Genomic DNA, 16105 nt, shown 5'->3' on the forward strand with positions numbered 1-16105 from the left:
TGCTCTGACGTGGCACCCGACCCCTTCCAACTTTCATCTATTAATATTATACAATTTCTCTGGATTAATTAATGTCTAATATATATTGACATTTTCAAACACCCATTTCACAAAGAAACCGGCCCTTAAATTTATAAACAACACACTACACTTTCAATTAATTACTAAAAATTTATTTATACATATGTTTACTTCAATAACTAGCCAAAACAATATATATCATTTTACTTTTTTTTTTCTTATGCCAAATATATTAAAATAATCTTATTTCATTTCATTGACTTGATCTCTCTTTAAATATAAATATACATTATATATAATAACCCCTAAAGGTCTCTCTAAAATAAACAATGCCTTCATTATTATTATTACAATTATCAACAACCAAAGTCTCTTCTAATTCTCTTCCTTTTCTAGCTAACATCTCCACCGATCACCGCCGCCACGTCATCATATCACCGAGATGGCGGAACCATCGGAGTACAACAATCAGCCGGGAAAGTCGCCGAGAAAAGAACTCCAAGGCCCACGTCCAACACCTCTAAAGATTAACAAGGGTTCACACAAGATCAAAAAGCCTCCGGTGGTCCCACAACCGTCGCAACCGCCCGTCGCAGCTCATCATCAGCAGCCGCCACGTCAGCCAGTCATAATCTACACAGTCTCACCAAAGATCATCCACACAGAAGCTAGTAAATTCAGAGACTTAGTCCAACGCCTCACCGGTCTTCCAGCCTCGTCCACGAATTTCGGGGTGGGGGAGATGGCAGTGGACCCCGCCACCGCCACCGCCGCCGCCACCACCACCACAAGCTCTACTACTAGTACTACTACTTCTAGTACTATTACTAATAATAATTATACTAACCCTAGTAATTTCTACGGTGGCCACTTAATGACGATGAGCGGTGGTGGCGGTGGAGGATTATCTCCGGCAGCGCGTTACGCTGCGGTTGAGAAGGCCAAATCTCCACCGGGGAAAGTCAAAGGGATTCATTTCAACATTGGAAATAATTATAATAATGATAATGATCATATACATCAATTCTATGGGATGGAGATTATGGATCATGATCATCATGGGATTGTGGAGATCAATAATAATAATAATATTAACAACAACAACAATAATAAGGGTTTGTTCAGTTCGGGGATCTTGTCGCCGGGACCGGCTTCGCTTCCGCCTATTCATCCCAACTTTTTCTCTCCACCGTCGGATAGCTTCTTCCATGATCTGAGCCCTGTAATTCATCATCATCATCAAGGTAGTAGTAATAACAATTACTTCATTTCTCCTAGGATGATTTCTTCTCCAAATACTCCATCAATTGACTTTTTACTCAGCAATATTTTCTCATCAACAGATCAAAATTTGTAGACATTATTAATTAATTAATTTTTTTTGTTTTGATTTGGGTACAAGAAACAACAAGAGATTTTTTATTTTTACTTTTATAATTATTTTAATTATATATTAGATTTGTTTATAATAATTATTATATGATTGATACATTTATAGAAAAAATTATTAATAAATGGCATGTACACGTGGCATATGAGGTAGGGTATAGGGTTTATATATTTTAATATTTTCTTTCTTTTTCCTTTGGTTTTTAATATTTTGGGTTTTTATGAGACATTAGATGGAATAGTACTTTAGCAGATTGTTAACTATATATATTTCTTACATTATATATATATATGCATGATCATGTGGTGATGATATATGTACTAATATATGTATATATATTAGCATTTTTGGATACCATATTTTTGTCATATACTCTATATTGTTATCTGAAAAAAAGAACAATTTTCTTTCTCAATTCAATATTATGATCTTTCTGTTATTAATTAATTTATGTCTCACTAATTAATTATAATTTTTTCATCATTTGTCTCATGCATATCTAACTTTCAGCTTTTTCAATTCGAGTTCTATATTTTCTACCTAATTTACATCATCATTGTTTATATATATATGATGATTAAATTAACTATAGATAATAATCTTGACAGTAGTTAATTTACTCGTTTAACTTCTTTTTTTCCCTAAGTAATGTGGTCTGCTATGTATAGGTTGAGAAAGTCATACTAAAAGAGTTAGAGTGATAATATTTTAGTCACAAATTCACAATATATATGCATAAAGTTATAATGATAAGTGTGTGTAAAATTTGTGCATGATTTATGTGGGTAAAATATTATTACCCATAAATTTAAGGGTTAATTTCACAAATGCACAAAAACAACAAAAAAACAACAAAAATACGGTTTCACGGAATTTTAAACATTTTTACGATTTTTTTGATTTTATCTACATAAAATACGGTCTTTTTATATTGAAATTTTGTTAATTTGTTGTTAATTTTTTGTTATATGTATGTTATTTTTTGTTGTTTTTTTGTTGTTATTTTGATGTTATTTTCATATTACTTTTATGTTGTTTTCTTGTTGATTTTATGTTTGTTTTCGTGTTATTTTTTGAAAAACCGTAAAAATATAAAAAAAAAGGGCTATTTACAAAAATATGGGAAAATAAAGATAAGTTTTGATATATATGGCATAAAAACTTAATTACACTAAATATGGCATTTTTTTAAAAAACTTACAAATATGGGAAAAAGTCTTGAGGAATGCCATAAAAAACTTTAAATTTGTGTTTCTTTTTATTTATTTTTTTTTTAAAAAAATAAAATACTAAAATAAATAAAAAATGATCTCAACTATAGATATTATTTTTTTTTACAGAAATTAAACTTGTTTTTTTTTTATTTAAACTACTATTTTTTTTCTTTGTTTTTTTGTTAAAAACTAATTATTTCATTAAAAGCAGAAAAAAAAAAAAACCAGTTTCATCAACATCATCCTGAAGAAAAAACAATATAAAAAATTAATCTAAAGATAATATAAACTTTAAAAATCAGTTTCATCAACATTGAAAGAAACTATTAATTTCATTAAAAGAATAAAAAAAAATAGTTTCATTATGTTATTAGAATTTTATTTCAAGTTACTTTTTTATTATTTTGTTTCTAGGTTAGAAACTTACACTTATATTTTGTTATTAAATTATTGGTAGGCATTATGTGTTGTTTTGATTATATTTGTGATTAGTATTTTTTTTTTTGTATATTTGTGTGTGTGTATGTTTTTATTTGATTGTCTGATGAAACTGATTTCAATTAACTTTATTATTAACATTTGTATTTTGTTATGATTTTTTATAACGTCAAAACTGGTTTCACATGTCGAAACTGGTTTCACAGGTTTTAACTGTTCTGTAATGGGGTTGCTCAATTTTTATGATATTATTATATATTTTTTAGTTTGTATAAAACCAGTTTTATTATTGTATGATATTTGAACAACAAATTTTTATTTTATTTTAATTAATCAGTTTCTGACACACATATTATTTTATTATTTTCCTAACTGGTTTTTTTAAGTAACTAGTTTTTATAACTAGTTTTTTTTTTATTGTTGTTCATAATTGAGTTTTATTCAATTTTTTATTAATTTATTTCAAGAAACTGGTTTTTATTTGTTTGTTTTTATTTTGGTTGTTTTACTAACTGGTTTCTCACATTCCACTGTTTTTTTTTTGTTATTCTTTTATGGTTTTTATTGCACTTTTGTCTCTTTAATTTATTTTGTTTCTTTTTTTCTCTTTGATTTTAATTTATGATTCTCTTTGTTATATTTGTTGCATATTGTATGTTTAAATTAACTCTAATTTTTGAGCAAGCAAATAAAAAATTAAATGCCAAAATAAAGAATGAAGTTAAAAGTTTGATTATTAGGTATTGATATAAAATTTATATGTTCGAAACTGGTTTTTAAATTTAGTATCGTTAATTTGTAAAAGTTTAGTTATTAGGCATTGTGTATTTTTTATTATGTTATTGATGAAACTATTTTTTTTTTTGCCTCTTTTAATGAAATAATTCGTTTCTTTTAATATTGATGAAACTGGTTTTTAAAGTTAGTATCGTCTTTAGATTGTAATTTTTTTCATTATCTTGTTGATGAAACTATTTTTTGTATTCTTTAAATGAAATTATTAGTTTCTTTCAATGTTGATGAAACTAGTTTTTAAAGTTTGGATTCTTTTTAGATTATGATTTTTTATATTGTTTTTTTTTTTCAGGATGATGTTGATGAAACTGGTTTTTTTTTCTGCTGTTTTTAATGGAATAATTAGTTTTTAACAAAAAAAAAAAACAAATAGTAGTTTAAATAAAAAAAAACAAGTTTAATTTTTGTAAAAAAAAAGTGAAATATAAAAATGTACACTTATTATATATATTAAGAGAAAAAAATTAGGTTGAGAAAAAAAAATTAAAAAAAAAAAGAGACACAAAGAGAAATTAGAAAAAAAAAATAGAGAGAGATCAGCGAAAGAAAGAAAAAAAAAAGTAGCAACTGACTTAAAAGTTGAAAAGAAAAAAGAGAGCCAAAATTAACTAAAAAATATATAAAAAAGACAAAAAAAAAAGAACTTTTTGAAGTTTCAATAAGTAAAAAAGAAAAAAAAAATTAATAAAAGTATAAAAGTAAAATGTTTTTGTCAAATTAAAAATGTAATGTTTGAAAAAAAATGTAGTATTTGGTGTAAATTTTTCAAATAAAAAGAAACTCTAAAATGTAAGTGTAAAATAAATTAAAAAATAAATAAAACTAATTAAGCTAAAATCAAAAACATAAAATATGGGATTGGATAATAAGTTTATAAAAATATGGCATATCAAATACCATAAAAAATCTTAAATGTGAAAAAATGTCATAGAAGAGTGGCAAACCTAAAAATGTCATATTTTTCTAACTTTGTTATGAAATCCCATATTTCATGTAATTTTCAATTAAAAAAAAAAACATTCTTTGAACGTAAAAATGTAAATATTTTACAAAAAATGGTACCTAATGTAATTATTGTTATATTTAGTTACAAACTTACTTGTGACTATAATGGCACTAATTTTGAACAAAAAATATAAATGATAATTTATCACTTTTCTTTACCCTTTTTATATGTTGAGTAATGTTTTTTTTTTTTTTTTTTTTGAGGTAATATGTTGAGTAATGTTAGACATGATAAAAAAAAAAAAAAATCATGTCTAATTAACAATACTGCTCATGAAAACTCAGAATTTTTTTTATGCCTAACACTAATTTAATGATCTAATTAAGGGGTAAATTGTAGTAAAGATATAAAAACTAATATCTAGGGAATATCAAGAATGCACCTTCAACATTAATATTATTGAATTACACAAATTCATAAAAGATGTGAATATGTTAATTCACTCCAGAAATGGTGGTTAATTATTAATATATTAATAATTGATTATTTGATCGATATATAACTGCATGCCACCGGCCATATATATATATATATAGGCTATATATATATATATATAGGCAGCCGATTTTGTGCCCATATATGCAAAACACGGATTGGAATCCGTTGTACGGCAGGGGGGCCCCACCGTACTTTTAAATGTTTTTTAATTTTTGAAATGTAAGTGGTAACCGGTTGTTGTAGGTGTGGTTACCGATTGGGATTTTATTTTTTTAATTATAAAATAATTAGGTACGGAAAAAGTACAAAATGGTACTGTTTGTGTTAGTTAGAGTACAAAAAGGTACATCAGTCTTCACTGTTCCTGGCAGTTGATGGTACGAAAACACTGTAGGCAGTGGGTCCATGTTGTCGGATTAAGGCTATTTTGGTATTTTCCTTCATTCATAAGATCATATGTATTTGTGGGATGGTAATTAAGTACATTATATAGAGTACCGTGTACATTACTTATTTCTGCGTGATGTTTAGTAAAATTAGTGTACATAATATCACGTACCGAGTACAAAATTTCACGTACCGATTACGTTCATTTACGTTTCGTAGTATATTGTTTAGAAATTTTTTTTTAGTGATGAAATTATTTGTTGTTATACATTGAGTTTTTAGTTGGTGTAATTTTGTAATTGTAAATATTTCGTATATAAAAATTACCAGAAAAATATATTTTTTCACCTTATAAGATTCAGTTTTTTTTCCTAGGCATAATTTAGTTGTTCGTCAATAATAATTTTGAGGTTTGGTGAAGATGAGAGAATTACCTTAAACACAGCAAACATAACAAGAAGTATATAAATGTAGAATTTTTGAAGCAATAAGTAGAGTCATAAACGTTAAAACAACAATGGCTAAAAGTAGCTAGTTATAAGAATGACCATAGTAAGACTCTTGTGTGGAGGAAGGCGGTTCCGGGAAATACGCGTTGGAGTGGTCATTGAATGAGTCAGATGCTGGTTGATTGTTTGGAGGTTGTTGCCCCTGAGATCCAGTGTTATGTTGACGATTTGGGCACCGTCGATAATCATGGTCTGATGAGCGACAAATGCGACAATGTCTTGAGTTTCTTGGGATCTGCTCCCCGTTTGGTCCTTCCCTTGTATTTCCCGTACCCTTTGTTCTCACAACTTCGGGGTCTTTAATAATGTTGGGGTTGCTACGATATCTTCCAGGTTGTGGCGTCTCTCCTTCCGGATTGGAATTCAAGTCAAATTCTTCCTTGAACATTAGAGTTAGCCGTTCAAGCTCTTCCTTTGCACGGTTGTACGAGTCCTCTGATTTCGCTGCATAGAAAGTGAAGTTATAAGTCAGTGAACTGAGAGATCCAAACCTAGCCATCTCGTAAATGTGCTGTTGTGGTTGTCTTTGGCGGGTTAAAATGTAGGTGGAGATTTATCTTTGCGGATTTGCTCCATCGCTTCATGAGAAGAGAATTAGGTATTCTTCTCATGTTTAATCTTTTCATTGTAGCCCATAAATGTCTACAAGGGTACCCTTGACTTTCATAGAGCAAGCAACTACAGTGTAGTGCTCGTCGGCCTTCACAGTAATGAACTCGGTATTGGACGTCCGGATGCTGGAACTTTCCAATGGTGAATATCTGCCACTCTCCTTCTTGCTCTTGAGTTAGGACAAAATAGTTATTCTCTAAATCAAGCTGCTCAGCAACCTTGTGGTACATAGTTCTTGTGTAGAATTCAGCACATTGGTTGTAGTAAGTGGTCAAGCATGTAGGATTAGGTGGGTGAGGTCGAGTGCATCTACTTTTGAAGTCATTTGCAGTCTCGTTGTGTCTGAGCTTTGAGACTGTCATATCTATGGTTGTTACAAATTCACGCAAGCAATAATTCTTCTCTAAAAATTTTTTTAGAGCGGAGTTGATGGATTCGCAACGTTGTGTGGTTCTCATTCCTGCAACGAATGAACCCCTTAAATACGTTTCTGCCCATTGTTGTCTTGACTCGAATGTTGTTTGACACCATTCATTATCTGTTAGTTGTTGGGTTTGGATGACGTCTAACCATCTTGCTTCAAATTCTTCCTCCTCGTAGTAGTTGTACATGAGATCCTTAAATGTTTTTAAGAAGATCGGATCTTTAACCTTTTTCGAAGCATTTGTATTGAGATGCCAAGCGCAGAGACGGTGCGTAACATCAGGCATGTGTTCAACGATAGCCTGTTTCATGGCCGCATCTTGGTCAGTAACTACAACACTTGGCTTCTTATCTCCATGGCATTCTAGAAATTTTTGAAGTAGCCAAGAATATGATGGAAGCTTCTCGTGGAGGAGGAGAGCAAATCCGAAGATGCATGTGTTGAAATGGTGGTTGACGCCAATGAGAACAGTGAGGGGCTTATTGTACTCATTCGTCATGTAGGTTGTGTCAAATCCTAGTACATCCCCAAAAGCTACATAGTCCACGCGTGAGTTTCCATCTGCCCAGAATAAGTTAGCCAAGCGATTCTCGTCGTCAACCTGATAGACAACGAAGAAATTAGGATCCTTCTCTGCGAGACAATCAAGAAATCCCAGAGCCCCTTCTGAGTCCGTCTCTATCTTCTCTTCTCGCTTCGCACCAGCAACCCTGTTGTACACATCTCGAAGTTGACATGGCATTTTCTCGTAACCTCCACTTTGCAAAGCAACATGAGACATTATGTTGGCAGTTTTAATTCCTACGGAGTTCATCGACCTAACTTGGGCAAGCAACCCATTGGAGACAACTCTATATGATCTCAAAAATTGTACCTCACTTGATGAAGCCAGCTCGTGATTGTGCATTGTGCTGAACTCTTTGCATTTCCAAGTGTTAGACGGTTGTGTGAGTAAAATACGCAATGCTGCCTGACATCCGGTTCTAGTGACATCATGAGGTCTTTTTTTTCTTGGTGTGTCCGGTGATGCGATTTTTTTCGAACCCTCTGAACAACAAACCCACCTCCGCATTACAATGACCCCATGAGAACGTCGTACATCGTCTTTCCTTGTGCCGAAACCCATCCGTTTCGCATACATTTCGTAGAATGCTTCCCATTTTTCCAGTTTGTCGAAACTCTTGCCTAACACGTCCTGTATCTCAATCTCATTCACTGGTTTTATGATGTTTAGCTCTGCTGTGATGGTTTCCCATTCATAAGTGTGTTCGTCATTCATGTTGGCTTGTTATTGGTTTGTAAGAATTGTAGATGAGGAGTAAGGTGTAGAGGGTGCTGAGGGGATTGAAATTAGATTTTGTGAGTTTAAAAGGCTGAGATAATAGGGTTGTGTGGAGTTGGTGATCACATTTAAAGCTGTTGGGCTGATATTAATGGGCCTCTTCAATATTACAATCTGAACTCAACTCCTCTCGTACGTCATAACAGTATAATAGTACAAATTGTTTTAATTTCATTCCACATGTAATTGTGAAATAAGGTTATTTGACGAAAAATTTGAAGGGTTGATGTTATTGAGTTGAAAGGTTTGGTGGTGGGATTTAAATAGATTGGGGTTATGTTAATGGGCCTTCACCTAAGTTTTTCAATGAGTTGAACCATATTCGTACGTCCGAAATAAAACATTGTACTTTTATTGTTTTTGAAAAAAAATATGTTAAGAAAAGAAGAAAATTTTAATAAATGGTTAGTTGTTCACATTTAAATCCATTGGGCTTATATTAATGGGCCTATACCAACATCTTTTAATGAATTCAACCATTCCTGTACTTTACAAAGATAACGCAGTACTATTATGAAAACCCCATGCGTGTACACGTGTATTAAAGTGATGACTTTTTTTAGTAGAATGGGTAGTTTTACTGATTTATATATGTTGGGGATTTATTTATGTTGGGCTGATATTAATGGGCCCTTCACCTACATCTTCTTATAAGTTAAACCATCGTCGTACGTTAGAACAGTACCGTAGGACATTAGGTTTTTTGGAAAAACGGGATTGATGAATAATGTTGACATTTGACCATACTACGTACGCCTACACGTGTATTTAATTGTGTAATTCAGAGATTTAAGCACCCCTCTTTTGACACATCACATTTGCCCAATGGAGTACATCCCAATGGAGTACAGCTAACTAAAAAACGTACTATAGGGTTATTCTCCACGACTTATATAAGACACTTGAGACGTTTTCCAATCCAGCATCAAGTTTATAGAGAAATTAATTTGTAACTTAGTTATTAGCATTACAATATATCAAGTATGAGTTCAGGTCCACACTGGGTTATTTTCAATGGACCAAATGAAGGTATCTATAGTACGTACGAAGATGCTGTAAGCAAAAACACTACTTCTGATGCGTCCATAAAAATAATTCGTTATGAATCTTTCATAGAAGCTTTTTCTGCTTTATGTCTACATGGAGAGACGGGAGAATGCTTCACTGGGCAGAAAGTTAGAGAACTTTGCTGTGTTAATGAGTTTCCCTGCATGTGGGATTCTGATGATGATAATGATGAAGAGGCTATCCTTAATTCTGTTTGCTCACTGTTTGATGAGGGTGAATGTTCTGGTGCAATTAAATCACCCGAACAGGACAATGTGAAAGATTCGACTGAGAAAGGTGAGGACCGAAATGGAGATGATATAGAAGTTGGGGACAAAGGAGGAGTGGATACTTCTCCCAAAAACAGTAAATGATGCACTGTGTTAGTGTCCAAGTTATGTTATTTTATATTTTAAGCTATAATGTTGTACGATCAGTATTTGTTATGAAATATGTACTTTGGTTTATTTTGGAGTATTAATGTCACTTTCCTCATTAATTAATTGTGGAAGTAAAAGTGAAGTGAATCATTGTGAAATCACAACTGCAAACAGAAAGCAAAAAAACTTAAAATAATATAGTAAAGTTACAAACAAGTAGATATATAATAGAAGTGGTTCAATCTCATTAAATGGCCTAACAAAAAGTTGATTCAACGGCCATATGAGATGAGTTGTAACAAAAGTACAGTATATATATATATATGAAAAATACCACGACTGAAACCGAACGGATGTTCAATCAAGTTCTATAACTTGAGGGAACTTCCTTTGAGACGGAGGGCTATTGTCTCTGAACGGGGACTTTGGTCGTGAAGGGCTTTCTCTTGGAGTAGTGCTTGGTGATTCTTGTTTCACATGAAGTAGGTAGTGGGGAATGGACACCTCGGTGTAGTCGAGAATGTCATCCATGATACCCTCTAATTTTTCTCTTGAAGTGTTGGCTTCTTGCATGGCGTGGGCTGAATGGTACAGATGTTCCGCGAGTTTGTATGACTCTTGCTTGGCCTCCGTGGCTCGTAAATGAGCCTTCTTTATAATTTTTTCGTGTTCGTGGAGAACAGACTCGAGCCTTGCACAGTTAGGACATCCTGACATGGACGCTGAACGGAGTCTTGGACTCCGTGACGGTGTACCTACGGGTCTTGTGGAAGAAAAAGGATGCGGTGGGGATTTTTGAGGACTTGTTTCAAAAGGGTTGAAGTTTTGGTAAGGGTCCATTTGATGTAGGTAACAGTAAAACGGGGTTTGATAAAAATGCTTAGTAAATAGACATAACCTTTACTTATATAGTGGGTTGGTGGGTTGATGTACACGTGATTGGGTTGATGTAATAATATTGGTTTTCTTTTTCCGAATTTAACCATTTCATAGTTAATAAATTTTGACAATGGTAATATTTACCCATTTATTAGTTAACCAATTTTAATAGAAGGAGAAGGTGAATCAAATCCCACAAACAAAATCTAAGCAATATCGGGAAAGTACTAAGTGATGTGACATGTTTATATTAAAAACAAATTTACGTACGGTTTTATGATTTAAATAATAATTTCTAGAATTAAAGTAAAAATAAAATGCTTTTAAGTATTAGTACAGATGGAAGACATAATGAATGATGTGAATTGATTTATTACAGCCGTATAAAAATGTCACATCACCATCTTTAAATAATAAGTACATGGTTTGAAACATAAAAAATAGTGTTTTTATTTTTCAATCTAAAATTCAAAATAATACCCAGATTTTGTTTTTGAAAATATTTAACTAAATCAAGAATTTTTATGTAGACCCACCTTTTGAGTTTATAAAAACATAAAATTGTTTTCAAATCTTAAATAATAAGAGGAGTCACTCTGAATTTTTCTGGTTTTGTTTTTATTTTTTTTAAAATTGTTTAAAATAATGATAATATAAAAGATACTTTGAAGTTTTCAAAAATTAAAAAATATTTGTTTGATGTAATTTTCTAAAAACAGAAATTATTTATTTATTCTTTCTTTTTTTCTTAGAAAATAAACTTCAATAAAAAAATTAATAAATATATTCATAAAAAAGGAATGCATTTTAAAAGTTTTTTCAATAATAATGAGATAAAGTAATTTGGAAAAAAAAATTGATGAAATTAAACTCCGACAAATAACTTTTTGGTGTTCTCAAAATTTTATATTTTTTTTATATTTTTTTTTTTAAAAAAAAATCTTCTGAAAATATTGTCAAACACTTATAATTGTATTATTAAAAAAAAAAATTCAGTTGTTAAGAATAAAATTTATTTTTTAATTATAGTGCCAAAACACCGTCTAAATAATTTGTCAAAATGAGTGTTTGCCTTCTTTTTTGTTAAATGTTGTATTAATTTAAATTTACTAGCCTAAATTTAAATAAGAACACAAAATGTTTCTAAATAAAATAATATATAAAAAAAAATCAATATTAATTGAACATAAAGATCAAATGTGAGGTCCCATGCACCATATGCATTAAAATTTAGAATTATAAAATTAATTTTCAGAAAAAGAAAAAAAAATGAAACTGTATTATATGTATTAACATAAAATGTTATAATATATTGATATCAAATCATGGTACTCTTAATTGTATTAATCCTAATTATTTTATTAGAAATAAAGTAACTATATGTAGGATGTTTGTCTATTTATAGAGATCAAAATATAAGGTACATAGAATAGAACATTCCCTACAATTATAATAAATAATAAAAACAAGTTTTTTTTTATAATATTTGGCACAATACTCGAAGAATTCACGTGACATGTATGACTTTTTTTTTAATATTTTGGTCGGATCCCACAGAAGGAGTAATTATTTAATGAATACTTTGTCACCTAAATATTTAAATGTTATGGTAATAATAAGTACATGGTTTAAATGGTGAAATTTAAAAAGGTGATGTGACATCTACTCATTTCAGTCGTGAATAATTTATTAAAATTTGACATCATAATCGTTGTTGGTACTACTATCATAATTTATTAAATCTGACCTAATTGATTTGTCCAAATTTTAATAAGAAAAATGTCATATTAGTATATTAGAGCCCAACAAATATTAAATCTCCTTAAGTAATTATTGGTAGGTTTCGTGTTTTGAAATAGTATATTAATTAACTCAAATCAGGGAATCCCATGAGATCTGCATGTTAGAATGTAGTCAGTTTGATTTGATGTTACACTGTGAAATCGCTGACGTACGTTATTTAAAGTGTAGGAAATACTCCATTTAACGTCAGTGAGTACACTGTGGGACGTACACAGAAAATTAAATATTGATAAGACAACTATTGATTTTTTTAGTTAGTATCTACAAATTAAAGAGGAAATAGTCCATACTTGGTTAAGAAGATTACAATATTTGGACAATTTTTAAATAATTCCCAACAACTTAAAAACGTGGTCCTAAATAGGAAATGGTTCAAAATGTATTAAAATAAGTAATGTACGAATAAATATGTTCGAAATTATAGTTTACATTTGAAAAAAAATCTTATTATCTCATTAAATTCAAATATTGAGTAAACATAATTGCACCGTACTGTATTTTCGATTTAAGGTACTCTGCACGTATATTGATGTACGTTATTTTCAAACTTGAACTTATTGAGATATGGGAGATCCAGCTTCTGACGTACATTGAAATACGTTCCAAACATATTTTCATATAATTTATTTCTGTGACTGTTGAAAATTGATTTTAGGGTTGGAAAGACATACGTAGAAATACGTTATTAGAATAAAGAAATCTTTTATATATGCTAATTAATTTGTAGTAACCACATTACAATTTCTCACTTCTTGATTACAATAAAGTATTCAACATTACAATTTTCAAATAATAAAAGTGAACAACCAACTAATGGATTAACATTTGGATTAACCCAACAAAATGGATTAATTTTTCTTTTGTTAATAAAAACTCCTACAGTACATATGATGTGACATATATATTTAAAACTCACCCAAGTACGGTTTTATAATAAAATAATAATTTTACCTAAAAATGTAAAAACGCTGACATTTGCCTCCCGCGTATCATTTTGTTCCAGAGTATGGCGCACCGTTGTGTCAAATATGATAGATAACACTCATCCCTCGGTGGCCTTATTGGAGGTTTAGGTTCGGTTGGATGGCATATTTGGGTGCCCGTATTGGAAGTTGTTCGGGCCACCCTACTCCACCCATCCGAAACCTTCGTCAACGTTTCCTGAATATACATATACCACATACATAAAATTTTTAAGAAACAATTCGTAATAATATAATTTTTAAAAAAATAGACGTAAATAGTTGAGTTATTACCGAAATTTCTAATGAGATGATTGATTGAATTGCTAAAATTCCCTTGATGCACCTACAACACACGGTTGTAGTGCATACCAATCCTTTTGTTTACACATCTTCACTTCGGTGCAACAACAATACATAATTTACTTTTTTTTTTTATATATATTATCCCTATACATACGTCTACAGATAGGGAGTGAGTTTTCTAGGAAAGAAAACAATACTAAATTGAGAGGTGAATGAGTAAGGAGAGGTAGAGGGGTATATATATAGTACTTGTGGATGTGATTGTTGAGTGTAGTCTTGTCAAATATTACAAAATAATAATTAATATAACCCTAGGTACGGCTAAAGGTGGTATAACCCCAAGACAAATTTGATTTTGTCAATCCCTTGAAAAACGTAATTTGAACAAACCCAACCCCCTATTAACTTTTCCTTGGAAGACGTAATTCCAACCAACGAAATTATCGATTTTGTTGTGGTTTGGTTGATTGTGGTTAGAAAAAATTTCTCTTTTATTATTATTATTATTATTAAAAAACTGAAATAATGAGCTATTCACATATTCTCACTTTAATAATTTTAAAATATATTAATTCAGTGCTTGTACGTTTTCTTTTTTTTTTTTGCCAATTACTTTTTTATTTATTATTTGTATATGACTCATAACATATATAGTAAAAATATATTTTTTTTAATAATAATAATAAACTTGTCAAACATTCTCTTTTTTTTTTTAATTTTTTTTTTAAAATATTTTAGTCTTTTTCTTTTTTTTTTTTATATTTTGTTAATAAATAAAGAATATTTAAATTTAAATAAAATTTAATGTATGAAAACAAGTTACTACTTTTAAATTTTTTATATTTAAAATTAGAAAATTAAATAAAAAATAAACTTATTTTTATAAAACTATTTTAATAAGTTACATTTAAAACATTATATGAGTTACATTTAAAAAAAAAAAGTAACTTCAGGGTATCTTAAATAATATAATAACATAATATAGCTTAAAAATATAAAAAAGTAACAAAAAATTACTTTTAATATTATTCTTCATTTTATGTTTCTCACATATTAAAATGAGTACATACTGTTACGAATACAATAGTAGTTTGAGAGAACAAGTGAGTGTAGTAATAAAGTCTGGAGAATAGTGACTCTGGTACGCTTCATGATGAAATGAGTACATACTGTGCCACAACGGGCCCGTAAACACCGCAAGTCACATTGTGGGTCGTACGAATGATTGAGTGTCACTCAGTACAACCCGAGGTCGAACTGGATTCGGTGAGTTCGTTGGGAGAGTAGTGATTCCGGTACCCCAAAGCGAACTTGAGTACATATTGTGTGTCACCGGGCCCGTAAACACCGCAAGTCACATTGTGAGTCGTACGAATGGTTGAGTGTCACTCAGTACAACCCCAGGTCGAACTGGATTCTGTGAGTTCGTTGGGAGCGTAGTGATTCCGGTACCCCAAAGCGAACTGGACTACATACTGTGCCACAACGGGCCCGTAAACACCGCAAGTCACATTGTGAGTAGTACGAATGGTTGAGTGTCACTCAGTACAACCCGAGGTCGAACTGGATTCGGTTAGTTCGTTGGGAGAGTAGTGATTCCGGTACCCCAAAGCGAACTGGACTACATACTCTGCCACAACGGGCCCGTAAACACCGCAAGTCACATTGTGAGTCGTACGAATGGTTGAGTGTCACTCAGTACAACCCGAGGTCGAACTGGAATCGGTGAGTTTGTTGGGAGAGTAGTGATTTCGGTACCCCAAAGCGAACTTGAGTACATATTGTGTGTCACCGGGCCCGTAAACACCGCAAGTCACATTGTGAGTAGTACGAATGGTTGAGTGTCACTCAGTACAACCCCAGGTCGGACTGGATTCGGTGAGTTCGTTGGGAGCGTAGTGATTCCGGTACCCCAAAGCGAACTGGACTACATACTGTGCCACAACGGGCCCGTAAACACCGCAAGTCACATTGTGAGTAGTACGAATGGTTGAGTGTCACTCAGTACAACCCCAGGTCGAACTGGATTCGGTGAGTTCGTTGGGAGAGTAGTGATTCCGGTACCCCAAAGCGAACTGGACTACATACTGTGCCACAACGGGCCCGTAAACACCGCAAGTCACATTGTGAGTCGTACGAATGGTTGAGTGTC

The 16105-nt window shown here is 31.4% G+C and overlaps 2 protein-coding genes across 2 annotated transcripts; one reads left to right on the forward strand and one right to left on the reverse strand.

The window, feature by feature from the left end:
• Window positions 1–267: 267 nt before the first annotated feature.
• Window positions 268–1707, forward strand: LOC115702520 (nuclear speckle RNA-binding protein B-like). The gene has a single exon (XM_030629950.2). The coding sequence runs from the start codon at window positions 464–466 to the stop codon at window positions 1376–1378; it is 915 nt and encodes a 304-aa protein (XP_030485810.2). The 5' UTR covers window positions 268–463; the 3' UTR covers window positions 1379–1707.
• Window positions 1708–6220: 4513 nt separating this feature from the next.
• Window positions 6221–8513, reverse strand: LOC133032162 (protein FAR1-RELATED SEQUENCE 5-like). Its single transcript, XM_061106026.1, has 2 exons — window positions 6881–8513; window positions 6221–6642 (listed from the first exon to the last, which is right to left on the reverse strand). Exons 1-2 carry the CDS (start codon window positions 8511–8513, stop codon window positions 6221–6223), a joined length of 2055 nt encoding a protein of 684 aa, XP_060962009.1.
• Window positions 8514–16105: the final 7592 nt, after the last annotated feature.

The sequence above is a fragment of the Cannabis sativa genome, chromosome X (assembly GCF_029168945.1).
Source record: "Cannabis sativa cultivar Pink pepper isolate KNU-18-1 chromosome X, ASM2916894v1, whole genome shotgun sequence".
In the NCBI taxonomy this organism is placed as follows: domain Eukaryota; kingdom Viridiplantae; phylum Streptophyta; class Magnoliopsida; order Rosales; family Cannabaceae; genus Cannabis; species Cannabis sativa.